At 36.4% G+C, this 16907-nt stretch overlaps 1 protein-coding gene across 1 annotated transcript in view; it reads right to left on the bottom strand.

Annotated features, from left to right (window-relative positions):
- The window catches only part of LOC135693314 (uncharacterized), a 61770-nt gene that overhangs the window by 21735 nt on the left and 23128 nt on the right, over nucleotides 1–16907 (bottom strand). Inside the window, exons 13-41 of the mRNA XM_065211756.2 lie at nucleotides 16691–16744; nucleotides 16318–16362; nucleotides 14532–14585; nucleotides 13702–13746; nucleotides 13153–13206; nucleotides 12416–12460; nucleotides 11832–11885; nucleotides 11031–11084; nucleotides 10466–10519; nucleotides 9416–9469; nucleotides 8557–8610; nucleotides 8209–8253; nucleotides 7917–7970; nucleotides 7295–7339; nucleotides 6384–6437; nucleotides 6193–6246; nucleotides 5211–5264; nucleotides 4796–4849; nucleotides 4143–4196; nucleotides 3807–3851; nucleotides 3275–3319; nucleotides 3113–3166; nucleotides 2665–2718; nucleotides 2336–2389; nucleotides 2143–2196; nucleotides 1706–1759; nucleotides 1342–1395; nucleotides 1128–1181; nucleotides 369–422 (exon numbers count right to left, since the gene is read on the bottom strand). Coding sequence (XP_065067828.2) covers nucleotides 369–422; nucleotides 1128–1181; nucleotides 1342–1395; nucleotides 1706–1759; nucleotides 2143–2196; nucleotides 2336–2389; nucleotides 2665–2718; nucleotides 3113–3166; nucleotides 3275–3319; nucleotides 3807–3851; nucleotides 4143–4196; nucleotides 4796–4849; nucleotides 5211–5264; nucleotides 6193–6246; nucleotides 6384–6437; nucleotides 7295–7339; nucleotides 7917–7970; nucleotides 8209–8253; nucleotides 8557–8610; nucleotides 9416–9469; nucleotides 10466–10519; nucleotides 11031–11084; nucleotides 11832–11885; nucleotides 12416–12460; nucleotides 13153–13206; nucleotides 13702–13746; nucleotides 14532–14585; nucleotides 16318–16362; nucleotides 16691–16744 — 1503 coding nt within the window. The remainder of the gene's footprint in view (nucleotides 1–368; nucleotides 423–1127; nucleotides 1182–1341; nucleotides 1396–1705; nucleotides 1760–2142; nucleotides 2197–2335; nucleotides 2390–2664; nucleotides 2719–3112; nucleotides 3167–3274; nucleotides 3320–3806; nucleotides 3852–4142; nucleotides 4197–4795; nucleotides 4850–5210; nucleotides 5265–6192; nucleotides 6247–6383; nucleotides 6438–7294; nucleotides 7340–7916; nucleotides 7971–8208; nucleotides 8254–8556; nucleotides 8611–9415; nucleotides 9470–10465; nucleotides 10520–11030; nucleotides 11085–11831; nucleotides 11886–12415; nucleotides 12461–13152; nucleotides 13207–13701; nucleotides 13747–14531; nucleotides 14586–16317; nucleotides 16363–16690; nucleotides 16745–16907) is intronic.

Here is a 16907-nt window from a genome sequence, read left to right as displayed (position 1 = left end):
AACAAAAAACCTAGTAGATTGCTTTCGTGTCTTGACAGGCAACATTCTGTTCCCATCTTGGAACAAGCGCAAGCGGTTTTACTAAGATGAAATCGTTCCCCTAATCCAAGCAATTCGAGTTTATAGACGCGATGTGATACCTATTTGAACTTGACAGAACGAAAAGGGATATTCAATATATTGCTGTTTCTAGAGAGATGTCAGTCCATCAATTTATTTGAAATATTTATCGTCTAAGAAAGATGTAAAATCACATTAAATTCACGGACAATGAAGCAGCTCAGTCTTTCAGCCTTGAATATGAAAAAAGATAGGTCACATTACTGGAAAACAATTAAGGTTTACTAGGCTCGATGAAGAAATATCACCTTGTCTCCAGGAAGGCCACGTTCTCCTGTTGGTCCTTGCCCACCAGGCTCACCCTTTAAATACAGAGATGAACAAATTAATGATATAATGTAAGTAATCCGTAGTGTAGCTTTGATGAATATTTTTCATATACCCTTTTATTACTCTTCCATTCAAAGGAAAATATCATGAAAAAGATAGAACTTTATTTTCTTTATGTTCTAAAAAATTTCATATCTCCCAAGGGACATTGATGAAGAAAACAAACATAAATAACGATCTTTAAATACTCAATCGATAACAATCGATAAATAACAATGTCTGCACGAAAAAAATGCTATTGTGTAGACAAGAGGAGTTCGTTTTCACCTTAGGACTCCATTGGTAACATTCTCAATAGACAAGCGGCACTGATTGGTCAACCTCAACAGTCATGTGCTCGCGTTTCTGATTGGCCAATTTCGATCCACAACTGGGTACTTATATTTCCTAGTGTAGAGTTTTCGATCTATGTTCTGACATTTTAAACTCTGAAGAGTGTTAGACGAAAAGCTTTAGTTTACTCAAACGTCTGCTTTTTCAAAGCCATTTCAAACATAAATGAGCTTTATATTAATCCAAACACGTCCAATTTAATCAAACTTAAGTCCAAGCAGCAAATCCAATTGCTTAAGCTTGAGAAACTTTTCGATAGCCGGCAAAAATGAATTTTGCAAAATGTTATTAATACACAGACGAAATGCGTCCAACAGAGCTTCAAAAGTAACAATTTGGGATACCTTTATACCAACATTCCCTGCTGGACCACGTGAACCTTGAGCCCCTTTGAGACCCTAGAAAATGTCAATAAATTTCAGATGGTGGAATAAAAAAAGCTCCTTCACAGACACATTCATAAGTAGGACACATAGCAGAGATACTCAGGTCAAGGCAATGAGATCCACTTACAAAGGAACTTAATTTGATTGAAGAAAAACGGTCGACAAGTTTCACCTGTATTCCCTTGTCACCTTTCGAACCATCAATTCCTGCCTCCCCTTTGTTACCCTAAATAGAATTTGCAGAAAACAAACTTTATAGAATTCATGCATAATATATGGTCACCATGATTGTTTGGAAATTTTATTACATTAAAATTTCTTCGGCAATTGCATTAAAAAGTGTCAACAAATATAAGACATGTGTCAATCATGATTTCAAAAATACATCACAATTTAAAAATCAATGCTACTTGGAAATGTTACAGGTATTGGTATTTGTATTGTATGGTATTGTCCCATGCTAGATCATACGTGCATCGTAACCCTAACATGCAACATTTTTGTAACACACAGCTAACAGAAGCTCAGTGCCTAACCTTTTCGCCAGTAGGGCCAGGTATTCCAGTTACACCTGGAGGACCCTGCTGTCCCTAAGGAAACAAGATGTCGTTTTAAAAAGAGAAAAATAACAACAGTGCAGATAAAATGATGCACACAAGCTATTAAATATAAGGATTGTCATTTTCTGTTTGTATACTTTTTAAGCCTATATTCATAATACGTAATTTTGAATAATCCTTTCTCCTATTTCTCAAGGCTCGTATACATTGAATTCAAAAAAAACAGTATAAACATCAATAGATTTATATTATCGGGTGCAATTTATATAAATTTAAATTAATAGAAGCATTTTTTACCAAAAATCTTCTTCCGTTGCATAATCATATGAAAACTATCGAATGCTTTCCTAAACAAACGGTGTCTTTAATACAAACAACAGAAATTAAAAATAAACTAAAACGGAGATACTCACGGGCGGTCCAGGCTTGCCGTTCTTTCCTGGGACACCTGCATCGCCTTTTATGCCCTACATACAAATAAGTTATTTTTAAAAACTTTGCTATTTGAACTACTAATAGATGGAAATGATTTACGAACCAATTCATCAATCGAATGAACTACCACCGATGCATTTATAGGAAATCAAACATTATTCTGGTACTTACGGGCCTTCCATCCTTGCCATTTATACCACGAGGCCCAGGAGCGCCTTGCGGACCCTAGAAATAATAAAATAATAAATCAAAACCACTACAGTCAAATCACATAACAGTACAGGTTAACTTAATGATCATATGAAAGTACAGGGCTTTATTGAAGAATAAAGTTAAGAAAGTCTCATTTGGTAATACTGATGCAAGATACTGTTTAGATATTCTTGGTGCTAGTGTATTAATGACACTTTTGTTTAATCGGACAAATAAAAGGCAAACGCAACGATGTTGTGCAAATCACGTATCTTGTAGATAATATATAATTGTATTTATGTGTATACCTGAATTCCCGGTGTGCCACGAGGGCCGGGGGCTCCTGGGTCGCCTGAGGGTCCCTATCAACAACATTGTGAACTGCATTAATGAAAACAGTGTGCATCGAATTTCATAAAAAGTATTAGACGTGCAAAACAAAGACAATAGCAAAATGTTGGCATAAATACGACGCCTGGTGTCTTTCAACTATCTAACAGCATTTCTAGAGTCTTATGACGCTAAAATCACCATATTCTGAGTTAACTTCCCGAGGGGCATTTGCTTTGGGTCTCATATCAGCGTCATATCTGCGGGATGAAGATCCATGATAGCAGCGCCTTTAGTGCTGGCTTAATAATATGACGCGATCAGTTATTCGGGTATTTCATTGAACAGTTCAAGCAAAAATTGGGATTTAAGTTTATCTGACCTGCTAAAGTAAAATCTTGATGAAAAGAATTCAAAATCACAAACCTCAGGGCCTTTGCTGCCTGGTTTCCCTTCCTTTCCTTTAATTCCGTCATTTCCCTTTAAAAACATAAGCCGCTGTAGATATGAATAACCAAATTCGGGAATTTCTTATTATTTAAATTTACCAGCAGATTACAATAGATAACTAGATGAAAAAATACCAACCGGCATTCCCTGAGGACCTGCTGGACCTGGTTCACCTTTTTGGCCCTAAAGTGGAAAATGTATATTGAGTTATTGTACCTAACTGAAAAACGGCGTTTGACTGTCATCTCGAAATACGTCATTTACTAGGAAACCAAGTCAAGATAACTTGGTCTCGCTGGCAGAACAAACTAAGGCACTTCAGTTTAACAAGGACGGTCTCTGTTGAAATCAATAAACATCTATGACAGGTTTCCCAAGCAGCATCGTTCAAATCGGGCCATGGCAAATTTAAAAAAATGTTCAACACATCCTAGGATTGAAGTTGAGTAAAAAAGAAGTCATTTTGGATTATGCGAATAAAGAAAATCCACCCGAGTATGCTGAATTTGGTCAGGTCGAATACAGCCGTCCAAACCCAGCTCAATCAAGCAGTTTATTTGTAACCAAATTGATCCTCCGTCCTCCAACATGCAAACATACTAAAAAGCAGTCATGTCTTTAATATATGTAGTGCATATGTATTCAGAAAATAAAAAAATTCATAGCTTGCCTCGTCTCCTGGTTTTCCTTGTAGACCAATGGGACCTGGGTCTCCCTGAAATGATAAATGAAAGCACGATATACATATACTGAACATCTCTCCTCACCTAAGAATGTTATCTTACCGTAAAACCTTGTTTAAACAAGATCACATTCTAGCCTGTATTTGTGATTTCTGACAAAAAAAATCACGAATTCTAGCCATTTAACTAACCAAACTTACAGAGATTACCTTATAAATTGTCCTCAATCTAAAAAGTAGAATTTTACATGTAATGCTATCATCAGACATAAATTTCTCATGAATTGGCACAAGGCGAACAGTCGTTAATAGCTAGAAACATACTCGAGCACCATCACGACCAGCTTCTCCTTCTTCACCAGGGTCACCACGAGGCCCCTACAAAAATATAAAAAGAACGATTAAACAACCTTACTAATATTCAACATCACTTGAAGTTAACAACTTCATTTCATTTCCATACTTTGAAAAATACCACATAATTTACGCACGTTGCATGCGACTTGCAATTAGCAAATACAACCAAAGGAATTACCTGAAACAAAATTTTCAAAGCGCTATCGATTCCATCATTTCGTGTAAGAATTGATTCATAAAAAAAGGTAGAATTGACTATGCATATATAAAAATCACTGCTGTCTTTACTATCTTTCAATGATTAGAAATTTTACATTCCTGCTTGCTCATTTTTTTTATCTAAAATTGCACATGGTTTGTTCGCAGCAATCAATTCTAGGTAAAAAAAGAACCAGCTCGAACTGAAGTGTCTTAAGCTTAAACGTATCAAATAAATACAATTTGCAATCGAAGTTGTAATCAAACAATTCATTCAAAATGCTTTTCAAAAGAGGAGCTTCAGCAGTCACGTATGTCTACTACTGCAAACATGTGTAGTCTTGCAATCTTTTACACGAGGTGTAAAAGTCTCATTGTCGTGTAGAGATGAATCTGAAAAGGAGGCATTGCCATGCTTTTACCTGATTTCCCGGTTCACCTCTTGCTCCCGATAGGCCAGGAGGTCCAATAGAGCCCTAGGTTGGTCAATAAACAAATTCAACTTGTAGACAATGAAATGAAGGATTCTAAATTTCAACTTAATAAAAACATGTTATGGTTTTAAACTTGCCTGAGGCCGCTACATTCATGGGCTGCTTGTTTATTTCATTCTACTAATAGAGTTAAGAAGGAAAAGAAAGCACTGTTTTCTCTTGTGTTGAATATACTCCTCAATTGGATTTTTTCACAAATTGAGTAATCAAATTTTTCAGCTCTATATAAGAACATCAATGATTAGGCCTTGGTGAACGGCAGGCGGGAAAAGAGAGCCCCAAACAAATATGATGCCGGATTAATGACATCACTAGTCGACGAACCATAACGCATGATAAATACCTTCCTTCCAGAGGGACCTGGTGCTCCAGCTGGTCCAGGATTACCTGTCTGTCCCTGGAAAAAAAAATTATAATGAAAAGAAATTTGTTCATTTTATAGAAAAAATTGTCTTTAGTGATGACTACAATATTCATGAGGTAGAAAAATGTTATCGGGTAGGAAAATGTTTTCAGAAGGTTTGTTTATTCCACAAAAATAAGCATACAACATTATGATAAGTCATTTAAATGCAAAAGAATTGGCTCGGAAGGAGGTTTTGATTAGTGCAGATGAACGAGCGGTAGGGACATTTGACAAAGTAGTCGGAACATCAACTCATCTTATCTCATTTTATGTCATCTAATCTCGCTGAATTTTATTCAAAATCGAACTTCTTACGTAAGAAAGAGTCAAATTTTGTCATCAATCTTTTCGATGATTGCAGAGATTCTTAGTTGAAACACCGCAAATTTAATTTGTCAGTGAATCAGGAGAACCAAAATTATTTAATAAAAGTTTCTAATCTCATCAAAAAGTATTTCCAAATGTCGGATATAATCGCTATTCGATGAGCGTCTGGGACACTATCGTCAAGTTAGTTTTTTCTGTTCAGATAATTTAGGGCATTACTGCTGGATCCGCATTCTTTGAATCTTAGCAAAAAGAAGCTTTCAAGAAAAATCAAATGCTGTCTGCCTTTACTAAGTAGAGAAACTAAATCCAAATTTCCCTGCTTTGCAAAATAGACCGCTTTTATTTATATTTTTAACTTAATTGCTGAATTACAATATGTGTATTTTTGTATATAGTCAAAAATATAATCCACGCACAGTCTGCCAAGTTTAAGGCCAGAAATTTTCTAACTGTAAGAGAAGATACAAAGAAGGTCGAAGCTCAAACAGTTTTAAGCGAAAAGCAGTGATAGCAGTTGGAAAAATCTGACGTAAGCGACAGCTGAGCATGAAAACATAGTAACAAAAGAATAGTAACGATTAAATCGTACTGTATTTCCTCTGCTTCCATGGTATCCTGGCGGGCCTGGTAAACCAACGGGTCCCTGGAGGACAAAAAGTGTGCAAATTAAAAATTTAACACTAGTAGTAATACAAAATGACACTGAAAGGCTTTCAAGGATAATGATATTTGTTTCCAGTTAAATAAAAAACATGCAAAGAAAGAAAAAGCTTTATTTACCTCTGTACCTCTGTCTCCTGGTTGACCTTGAAGACCACGAAGACCAGGAGCACCCTGTGCAATAAGATTTTTAAGGTTATTTAAAGCAATTTCAAGCAGTTCTCAGCTTCAGTATAAAACCGAACAGCTGGGCCTCTGACGAATAAGGCAAAATAGAATAACTTTGGTACAAAATACTTTGTAACGAGCCTTTAAAACTTCTCTCTTGTATTATATCTAAAACCAATTTACAAATGGTCATGTCTGCTAATGAAAAAGGCATTTAGAGATTAAAATCAGCGGCAGGAGAAAAATAAGGACATTAAGTAACGGAAACAGCTTTGGATGAAGACAGAATAAGATCTGCAGCCAGCAACAAAATCTAAACAATGATTAAAGCTGGCACTGCTTGTTCGACCCAAACGTCAAGAAGATCATTGATGACCTGGCTTAGATCCTGAAGCATTTTAAATGGCTTTGGGCTTAAAATTGACATTTAGATACAACAATACAAAAATAAACCAGTATAAATTTGTTCAACATTACATCAGAATTATATTTTTTATCGGGTAGTCAGTAGCAAATTGCATCCCTAACACTGTGGTCCTCACAGGGTTTCGACATTTAGAAGATGTTACATTTTATAAATTCCAGCTCTTTAGGCATTGCAGTTATTCAATCTATAACATTATTTATTACGATCCAAAAGTTAAAAGAGTTGGTTACGTCTTTAAAGCTGCATCTTATTCCTATTAAAGTCACCCTCTCTCCGGATCATATCCTGTTAAACAGGCTACCATGGCAATGAATTCTCTTCCACTCTGCGAGTGCTTGGGATAAGGAAGAGGGAATCTTACTTGAAAACTCTATCAAGGCAGGGGTTACAACACCAAAATTGGCACAAAACAGATAATCAACAATTTGGTACAAACCATTGGCCCCTTGTCTCCTGGAGGACCTTGCATCCCTTTGTCTCCCTAGAACCAATAAAACAGAAACTTTTTTATACATCAGTGTCTATAAAAACAAATAAATAAACTAAAACAGCAGGATGTTACGATAAAGTGAAAATTTTTTGTTTGCAGTAAAACATTGCTACCTTTCAGAGCTCATCGCAATAATTGGGGCGTTTTTCCCCAAGGTCTGGGTATAACTTGGATCTTTGCAACTGAACCTTACCAGAATCTAACGTGAGATCTCAATTATTTTCTCTTATATAGATAGCCGAAGGGTTAACTCCGTTAATAAACAAACGTTGATCAGTAACAAGAGCACTATTAAGAAAGAACTCCAAACAAAACTGCTGTATATTGGAATTTCTGTTTTGTGAATAGCTGTAGAATTTTATTCGCAAGAATCAAGGAATAAAAAGCAAACGATTCCTCTAGAAATACAAACAAACTACATGAACTGATACACTAGACTTTAATAGTAAAAAACTGTCCTTTAAAAACGTAATTGTAACTACGGTTAGATCGTATATTTTGCTTCACCAGCAAGGAACATAGTGTTGCAAGAATCTTTAACTACCTAGACGCTAAATCTCTAGCATACCTTGAAACCACGCACACCATTTTCTCCAGACTTCCCTTTAGGGCCTTGAGATCCCTGGTATATCACAAATAAAAAATCATTCGATCTTGTAAACATTGCTAGGGATAAGGTAAATAAGAGCAGTAAACATTGGCTTGAACATCCTAAAAGATGTAACTACAAGAAAATTGCTTACAAGAAAAATTATATCTGAGTACCCGATTTAAACATAAACGACAAAATTCTGAAAAAGACAAAACGTTTCATCGCCGAGTAAACATTGCAGTAGGTATATATTGCTTTTTATGAATACCTTCTCTCCTTGCAAGCCTGGCGGTCCAGAAAAGCCATCCTTACCCTAATAGAAGAATAAAAGAGATAATAAATATGCAATTATTTATCGCACAAAGTCAGATCTATAGATTTTAGTTGTGCCAGGATATTCATCATATTAAGACGATCATCGTGTACTATCATAGCAGATTATTTGCCTGTGGATTAGAAGATCGTACCTCAAATGGGAAAGTTTAACATGAACCTAACTCAGGGGGGGGGGGGGGGGAGAGGGAGGGATGGATTTAACTTGTAGAGATCAAGTTAAAAGGTAGGAGCATAAAATTTTAAAATATAAGTTTTGCATCGATTTAAGACAAAGTAATACCTTGTCTCCTTTCTCTCCTTTTTCTCCAGAAATTCCTGGTTCTCCTGGATCACCCTAAGATGAAATAATTTTTGGACATAAAGCTGAGGGCAAATAAGTTATTGGAATATTGTTTAACAAACAGCATGTTTTCACTATATGCCAGCATTTAAAAATCAGGCTACACGCGTGCTTATAAAGTATCACAATTACTCTTTCGAGCTTTTGATGAATTTTATCTTATCATGCATATGAAATAACTCAGACGGTTGTAGTTATTTCTTTGAAAATTGTGCAAGTTGAAATGCTTCAAAATTTTGCGAGGGAAATTTGTTGTTAGCACACAAGTTTTGAAAGGGAATATCTGGAACAATAACGAGTTAAGAGTGTCGACTACCGTCTTAAGGCCAAGTAGTAACAGTAGAAAAAGAAAATACGTAACTCGGAATGTAAGATAATAGGTCGGCTTCAATGTATTTTATACTTGGTTAGAAGATTGCCATTTAGATGGATTGTAACGGGTAACATTGAAATTTCTATCCTTTCCTACCATCAGTCTCCATGGTTAAAAATATTGGTTGACGGAGGTTATATTGAAAATTAAAATTTTTTGTAACGCAATCTTCAAACACCAGCTCTTTTCATCAAAACAACGTTTTTTATCGAGTTTAAGCCAGTCCCATTTGCTTAAAATTTTCTCCCACTTTTTTTTACTAACGTGAACATTTTCTTCAATGCCTACATGTTTTGAAAACGTATACACCAACAATATTTAGATATAAAAAGATATTTACTGAACACACCGATTATTTGAACTTTTTGAATGTGTTATCGTTTCGGTAGTAAGATCATTTTGCTACTATTGTGAAGATTCTCTTACCTTCAAACCGTTTGTACCTGGGATACCAGGTGCTCCGGGAAATCCTTTGTCTCCCTGAGATACAAAATATAGTTATCATACTTGGTTGATTCAATGATAAAGCTAACTAATATCAAATGACTGATTGCCAGAGTTATCTATTACAATTCATTGTATTTGACAAAGCTATTATATTGCGAGATAAGCTTGAAATGTCATAAAAGCGCTAACATGAAACACAGATAAAATTGGATCAGTGTAACAGTTTTTGCCACACGGCGAAGTGCATTCTACTTGACTGTTACGAAATCAACTTTACTCGCTTAAAGGCAGTTAAGTGTTACTCAAATAGTTAAAGCCACCTGTCAATCAAAAATTGGCCAATCAACGAGCATGATAACAGTTACACGCCAATTGATTGGCGAATATCAACTGATAGCTTATCTGTCTGTTGTCTTTAAGAAAAGTCAGCAATCAAATAGAGCCTTAAGTATCTGAAAGGACTTTTCAAAACTACGCAAGGAATTCTTCAAGTTTTGCGCACAATTTGGTTTTGAATATTGAATCTGCTGCCAGCAGTCGATCCAGGTAAACTCCAAAGAAATCAAAGGCTAGGCAAGAAAAAATCAAGTTGCTGTTCTCATACCAGTCAAAAAATCTAATTTTGGGGGCATGTTTGCAACAAGAAAAGATTTGGCGAAACAACTTTTAAAGGCAATCATTAGACAAATCATGTCATTAAAGATGTACGTCATATTCTCATATTTGGTACAGAGGGTTTTTTCTTTTCTAACCATCTAAATTCAAAAGCTAGTTTTGCTTACAAAGTTCGAAGCACTTATCTCGCAATTATAGATTCAAACATAACACAACCAGTTCTCTAATCTCACGCATGCTTTATCAGTCCTTTTTTGTATTTAAGATGGCGTAAGTACTACAATCTATTCCAGTCATAATCATCGATTGACTTCTTGTTGAAGCTCTGGAGTTGCACAGAAGAACATCTTTTATATGTACACAAACAATGGTTTTCGAATTTCCGCGCCAGGAAACTAGAAACAATTTTCTTACCTGAAGACCAGCAGGACCCTGTCTTCCAGGGGGACCACGGTGTCCTCGTCTTCCCTGAAAAAGTTAAAAATAATTACCAAAAAAATTAGAATAATATCAATTTACGAAGGTGAGTAGAAAGATTCAACACAATCGTGAGATTAATTCCAATCGACATACAATCACTGGAATTTTGAACTTCTTGCAATTTTCTTGAAGCATTATACAAGCGGATTTTTAGGCTAGGCGTGGACATTGGGTTGTAGCCACCGTAAAAGAGGGGGGCTTTGCCTCATTCTTTATCTTTTTAATCACAATGGCCAGATAAGAAGCAATAAGTCCTATTCATACAATATAGCAACTGCAGCTGGGTATCTTTTTTTATTCTAGTTGATAACCAGCATTGAGCCCAGGGCCACAGTGCTTTGTTGGCAAAATGAGTCACTCAAAGGAAACTAGCAAACAGAGAAAAAAGACGGTAACAAAAATTGAGTAATTATGAACGGTTGACATCTTAAATGAACCGAAAGAATTGAAAGCGCTCATTTTGAGATTCAAAGATAAGATTTTCATGAAGTTTACACACCAGTGGTCCGTCTTTTCCTATAGGTCCACGTTTTCCAGGTAAACCAATAATACCCTGCAAACATCAATAAATGTGTGATCATATAAGGGCCACCTTAATGAGGTGAGCTTGTTAGTTTAAACAATTCAAGATGGCTGCATGGATTCTCGTTGATCAAAGTTTGGTGACCGCACATAAAACAACGAACAGACGTGCAGAGCATGAGCAAAATGTTTTCTTCAACATCTTATGGAATCTATAGGAAACCTAGAATATCTATAGCAAATGTATTCTTCATGCTTTCGTGGTGAAGGCCCTGGAGTTAAACAGCCTGCCTTTTTCTACTTTTAAAAATAGGGATTTGTGGTTGAAATTTGTTAACGGAAGGATCGGATAAAAAACGCAAGAAGATGTGGTCTCACGAGCTTTCGCGAGACTTTAACAAGGTTTTTGCAGCTGTCGAAAATCGGAGGAAAATGCGATATGTCTTTTCAGAATCTCCAACGAGAATGCAGTAACTGAAGTAAGTTCAATGGCTGTGCATTGTTTGGCGTTGAACGCTAACAATTCAGGATATTTTATTCCTCTCTTCATCGTGATGACCATCGCTCCATCCTGGCAGACTCACATCAATAGCGCAGTCAATTCCCAACATGAATTCTGCAGAAGGTTTGTCACATATGATCATGAATCGCAAATGAGACTTGTTTTAAAAATTTCCAACTCTTGTAAACCGTTTCTACAAGTCATCAAAGATCAAGGACGACTTTAATGACATAATGAAGCCATCAAAATGTAAGGATCAAGAAAAGTGATTCATACTCGGCTCCCTTTTGGTCCAGTGGCTCCTTTGTGACCAGGTTTGCCATCAGATCCCTTAGAGAGAAAAAAGTAAATATATTCTCCTACACAAAAAGAAAGAATACGGTTGTATGATGCAGCTAAGTTTGTGTGACTTACCATTTGATGAAGGGCTCGATAACAATGTATGATAACAAAGGGATGATAACAAAATAGGTTTAACTACAAACGAAAATGGAATTTCTAGTTCCAACAAAGTCAATATGGGTGACACGGACTGCTCACTCGGACTCGAACCTGGTGACTCTTACTGCTCACTCGCACTCGAAAACCTCTTAGGTTTAACAGCCGAATCCGATCCTTCATATTAAGAAATTCACCTTGGGTAAAGATCTATCAAAAAAATTTCGAAATAAATGAGTCTGCACCAACGTCACTTGTTCAAGTGCGATTGGTTGTCGGCTTCTAGAGATGTGTCAGATGATTGCTTACTAGTTGCTTTGCTACTAATAACTTATCATTGTGCTTACGATTTAATTATGTACTGGTAAAGTATGGACTACTTCTATTCTATAAGTATTTGAAATACAAAGATACCGACATACCGGAGTTCCTTTTTCGCCTGCTTGTCCAGGTACACCTCTTGAACCCTAAAAATCAGAATCAAAATTATATTATATTTTATAGAAATTGTAACAATAAAAAATTAATTAAAGCAAAGATAAGAGTAAGATGACTTTCAACAACATCTAATTAAACCGATAAATTTTTGGATAATATCATTGATAAAAGTTTAAAAGATAATAAATTTGAGCGTGGTATTAAGGGACTGTCATCATTAGGTCGGCGTTATATAGGCTGTAGTCTGGCTATTCTAAATAAGCGATAAATTTGTAGTATATGGCAAAGAAGCTCTTCGTCATCTAATTTCGTCATCTAATACAACTTGCATTGTCTGTATTCACCCCGAAGTTAAGAGTTAGGTGACTTCCCTTAGAAGCTATTATGTGGAATTCCAATAACATGGATGGGATAATAGCTCATTTATGTCTGAAAATGGGTTACCCTTCATTCACAATAACGTCGCAAGGCAGTGATCATAACTGAATCTTGAAGTGTCTTGTATGGTATTATCCAGCTCTCGTATGTTGAGAAGTATAACACAAATTCATAACAAAGTCTGTAAGCCTTCTTTCCTTAAGATGGTTTATCGACTTCTTGTCAACGTGGTTGGCAACCAGCAACAATTCGAGCACCATCACTGTTTTCAAGACCAAAGTAGCCCTCTCACCACAAGAGATGTCTAAAGAACTAAATTAAAGAGTCTTTCCTTCTAACATACCTTTCTTCCTTTGTATCCACGATGGCCTTGCTCTCCAGACTGTCCTGGCTTCCCCTGCAGAAAATTGCAAAATGGCTTTACAAATTAGTCACAAATATGGTTATATGAGGTTGAAAGTGACCGTGTCTGAGGGAAATATTTGCTTGGATAATCAAACCAAGCCTTTGGTAAAAACATATGACTAAGAATTTTTCAATTATGCCAGTCCTCTGACAAGAGGGGTGAGCAGAGGGGAGGGGTGCCCACATCTTCCGTTCCATATCCTCTGTTATCGATTCTGAGAGGTCTCATTCAAAGATTCTCAATAGAATGCACTCTTGAAGTTTCTAATTACAAAAAGTATCAAATGTCCCACTCATTAGAAATACTTGCAATGGAGCCTCGAACAAATTTCAACAAATCCTTGCTTTATTTATCTGGTCATACATATGGCCACGAGAGTATGTAAAATCTTTTCCTTAATTCTGGGCAGATATAAGAGCCAAAAATCAGAAAGTATATCTAAAGGTTTTGAAAAACTATTAAAAGCAAAAATTGAACTAAACTCACTGGTTCACCCTTTTTTCCGGTTGGTCCTTCTTGTCCTGGGTAACCCTTTATGGCAATGAAACATGCTTTAAATTGAAGTGAAACTACAGATTTATCTACAAATCACAGTATCTTCCTTTCCTAATATCCTTTCCTCTTTGAGGACAGTAACCAAGGTACGCACACTCAGTCGAGTTAATACAAAATTTCTCTATTATGCATGACTGAAATGATATAATAACCTGAATTCTAACTGCCGCTCGTCTTGATTGAACTTAAAAAGCATTGATTGAACGTAAATCGGTCCTTCAAAATGCTGTCTGTTAATGGGGGGAGGAGGGGTTGGTGGGGGCAAGAGATGATCATTTTCCCTTTCAATTAAACTTCAGCCATTAACCTGGATAGTTCATGATGTCAATTGCCACTTGCAATGAAAAGTTCAACTGGCTGCTGAGAAAAATTACACGCCATGTAGCCGCAAAATCTTAGCAAGTTATTGCAATCAATTGAGAGAATGGCCTGAGCAAAAAGGCAGGTTTTAAAATAAGCAGCAGTTCACTTGACCTCAAGCATGCGCACATCATTTGTAGTAAAACATTTTCACAGGGGCCCTTGCATGAACATTAACAGAATTTTATTAGGTCATAATCAAAAGCATTTTTTGCAGAAAAGTAAACTATGGATTGGAGATATCAACTTTTAATTTAGAACTTAACTTTAAGTCTCAAATAAACAAAAAACCAAATCAAACCAAAATCAAATAAAAAATTGGGTAGGTACTACAGTTTAACACAAGTCTAGTAGCTGAAAAACAATCTCATATTAGTTAAAAGAATCTTTATAAAACATACCGGTCGACCATCGACTCCTTGATACCCCTGTGGTCCTGGCGGGCCCCTGTCGCCCTGCATAGAAATACGAAATCTTTAACAAACATCCCAAAATGTAGCTTGGTATACGAATTTTATTAAAGTGAATGACTGGAAAAGACAAAACTAAAATTGATTTTAACCGAGTTGGGTGGTTCCTTTTGGTCCAAATTACGATAAAAGTTGGCCGGCTACTTTTTTGCTAAGTGCATCCAAAGTACCAAATTGGGTACTTAACACGTCTGTCGACATTACTACGTTGCCAATTTACCAATAGACAGCAGTATAGAGAAAGGGAGGGCAGTTAAGCCCAAGGACTCGTGAAAAATTCACACATGTAGAACAAAATATATCTATGCTATCTTTGTCAAATGCTACCACGGGCCAGAACTGGATCTCGGTGGCCATTCACTTCATTTCTACGACACAGTGACAAAAATATATCAGCATATGGACTTCTTTTCTAGGTAGACTGCCGAGGAGATGGTGTAGGAATCCGTAGAATGGAATAAAGGCCACTGAGTACGTTTGGAAGGCCGGTCAGTGGTTGCATCCAAGCATCTCTTTTCCGTCTTCTAATTTTAAAAAGTCTTAAAGAGGTCAAGCCATTTTTGTCAAAGGAGACAACATGTGAGTAAGTTTGTCCGACGGTTATAAAATGCATTGTGGGTGTATGGGATTCAAGCGGCCAAATGTTGTGACGTCACCCATGACCCCAAATTGTAAAACGTTATGGGCTTTCTGTCGCTTTGGAAAAAAGTATTTTTCGCTAAAATCATCCCTGCGGTAGTTTTAGCTTATTTGACCGCTTTAATATTATCGCTTAAGTATTAGGGCTAAGGCTTCACGCTAAAAGCATTACCGCTAAAATCTGGTAGCATAAATTGGTCCTTTTATGAAGTTACCTTTTCTAGACAACGAAATACGATTAGCGTTTAGCAAAATATTGCAAAGGATTATGAAAATATTTTGGTAGCGGAAAGGATTTATGAATTTTGAATGGTTTTCAAACTTCAAAGACCGTTGTGTGCCAGAAAGACATTTATTATATATAATCTTTGTCAACCATTTCCTATTACGAACAAAAGTAACTGTACAGCGTATATTGAAGAGGACATAAAAGCATAGGAAGTAATTTTCAGCGTCTTTATAACATTTCCTTTGTAGTAAAATGCCCTTTTAAAGAAAAACGAAAAGGTCCATTGTCTAGTAACAAAAAACCATAGATTATTGTGGAAAATGAAGAAAGTCGTCCTTCAAAGGCTTCCATTGGACAAGTTACCTTGGACTAGACGAGAACTTCATAATCAAAATAAATTGCATGTGGCTGAGCTGATGGAAAAAAGTTTTCACTGAATCTATCCAAAAGGGTGCTGGGTGCGACGGCCTCTTGGCGAGGTCAGCGAAAGGTTAAGATACACCGAGCCTTTTGTTTTGGCCACGCCTTCTTGGTTAGTCTGCAGCCAAACTATGGACAATTTTGGCCTATCTAACCCAGAATAGGACAAAAACAGATCCTTAGCAGTGATACGTTCTCTGACACGAAAGTTCTAAGCTTCCCTAACGTTTTGATACCACAACTTGCATAAAGAAATTTTTCGACAATGAAGCTAAAATGATCCTGCTGTCTAGTTTATGAAAATTGCTCCCTAATAACTTAGTTTCTCGTACACTGTAAGAGGGTGTTTTGTTCATAGACCCTACTATTAGATAAAAACGCAGCGTTGCTCTAGCTCTCTGAGACAAATGGGATTTCAGAAACACATACCTTGGTTCCAGTTGAGCCTCTATCACCCTTAGGTCCTGGAAGCCCCTGAATGGGAAAAGGAAAACGTAACTACCAAAATAGAAATTATTCTTAACATAAATCAACAGGGAGAAGGAAGTAATACTGCCGCCCCTAAGAAAGAGATTTTCAAATTAAAGAAAATTTTATTCGAAGACTTGATCTTTACGGAACTAAAATATACTTCTTATATTACTACAGAGAGGTGCATAAGATGGAGAGGAAATTTCATCAGGGTTATTGGACCTGATACAAAAAGGATAAATAATCAATTGCTTATTGAAATCGCTCTTTCTTTGCTGCTAGCGATGTGAATATGACTGCATCAATGTCAACATCAATAATCTTATCTCACCATTGGTCCTTGTACTCCAGGAAGTCCAATTGGTCCGGGAGGTCCTTGAGGGCCCTAGAGGAATTGTAGCTCGTGAGTTTTCAAAACATTTGCGAAAAGTACAACGAAAACATTTGATAATTCTGTCAAAAGATTATAAAACAGCATAGAATCAAGAAATCTGTGCAAAAAATCTAAAAAAATTAAGAAGGTGAAGCAAGCATTGCTCAGTTAGATG

This window comes from Rhopilema esculentum, chromosome 11, assembly GCF_057945365.1.
Source record: "Rhopilema esculentum isolate cy_ngs chromosome 11, ASM5794536v1, whole genome shotgun sequence".
NCBI classification, from domain to species: Eukaryota; Metazoa; Cnidaria; class Scyphozoa; order Rhizostomeae; family Rhizostomatidae; genus Rhopilema; species Rhopilema esculentum.
Note: the sequence above shows the minus strand (reverse complement) of the source record. Positions and strands in the feature narration are given on the sequence as shown.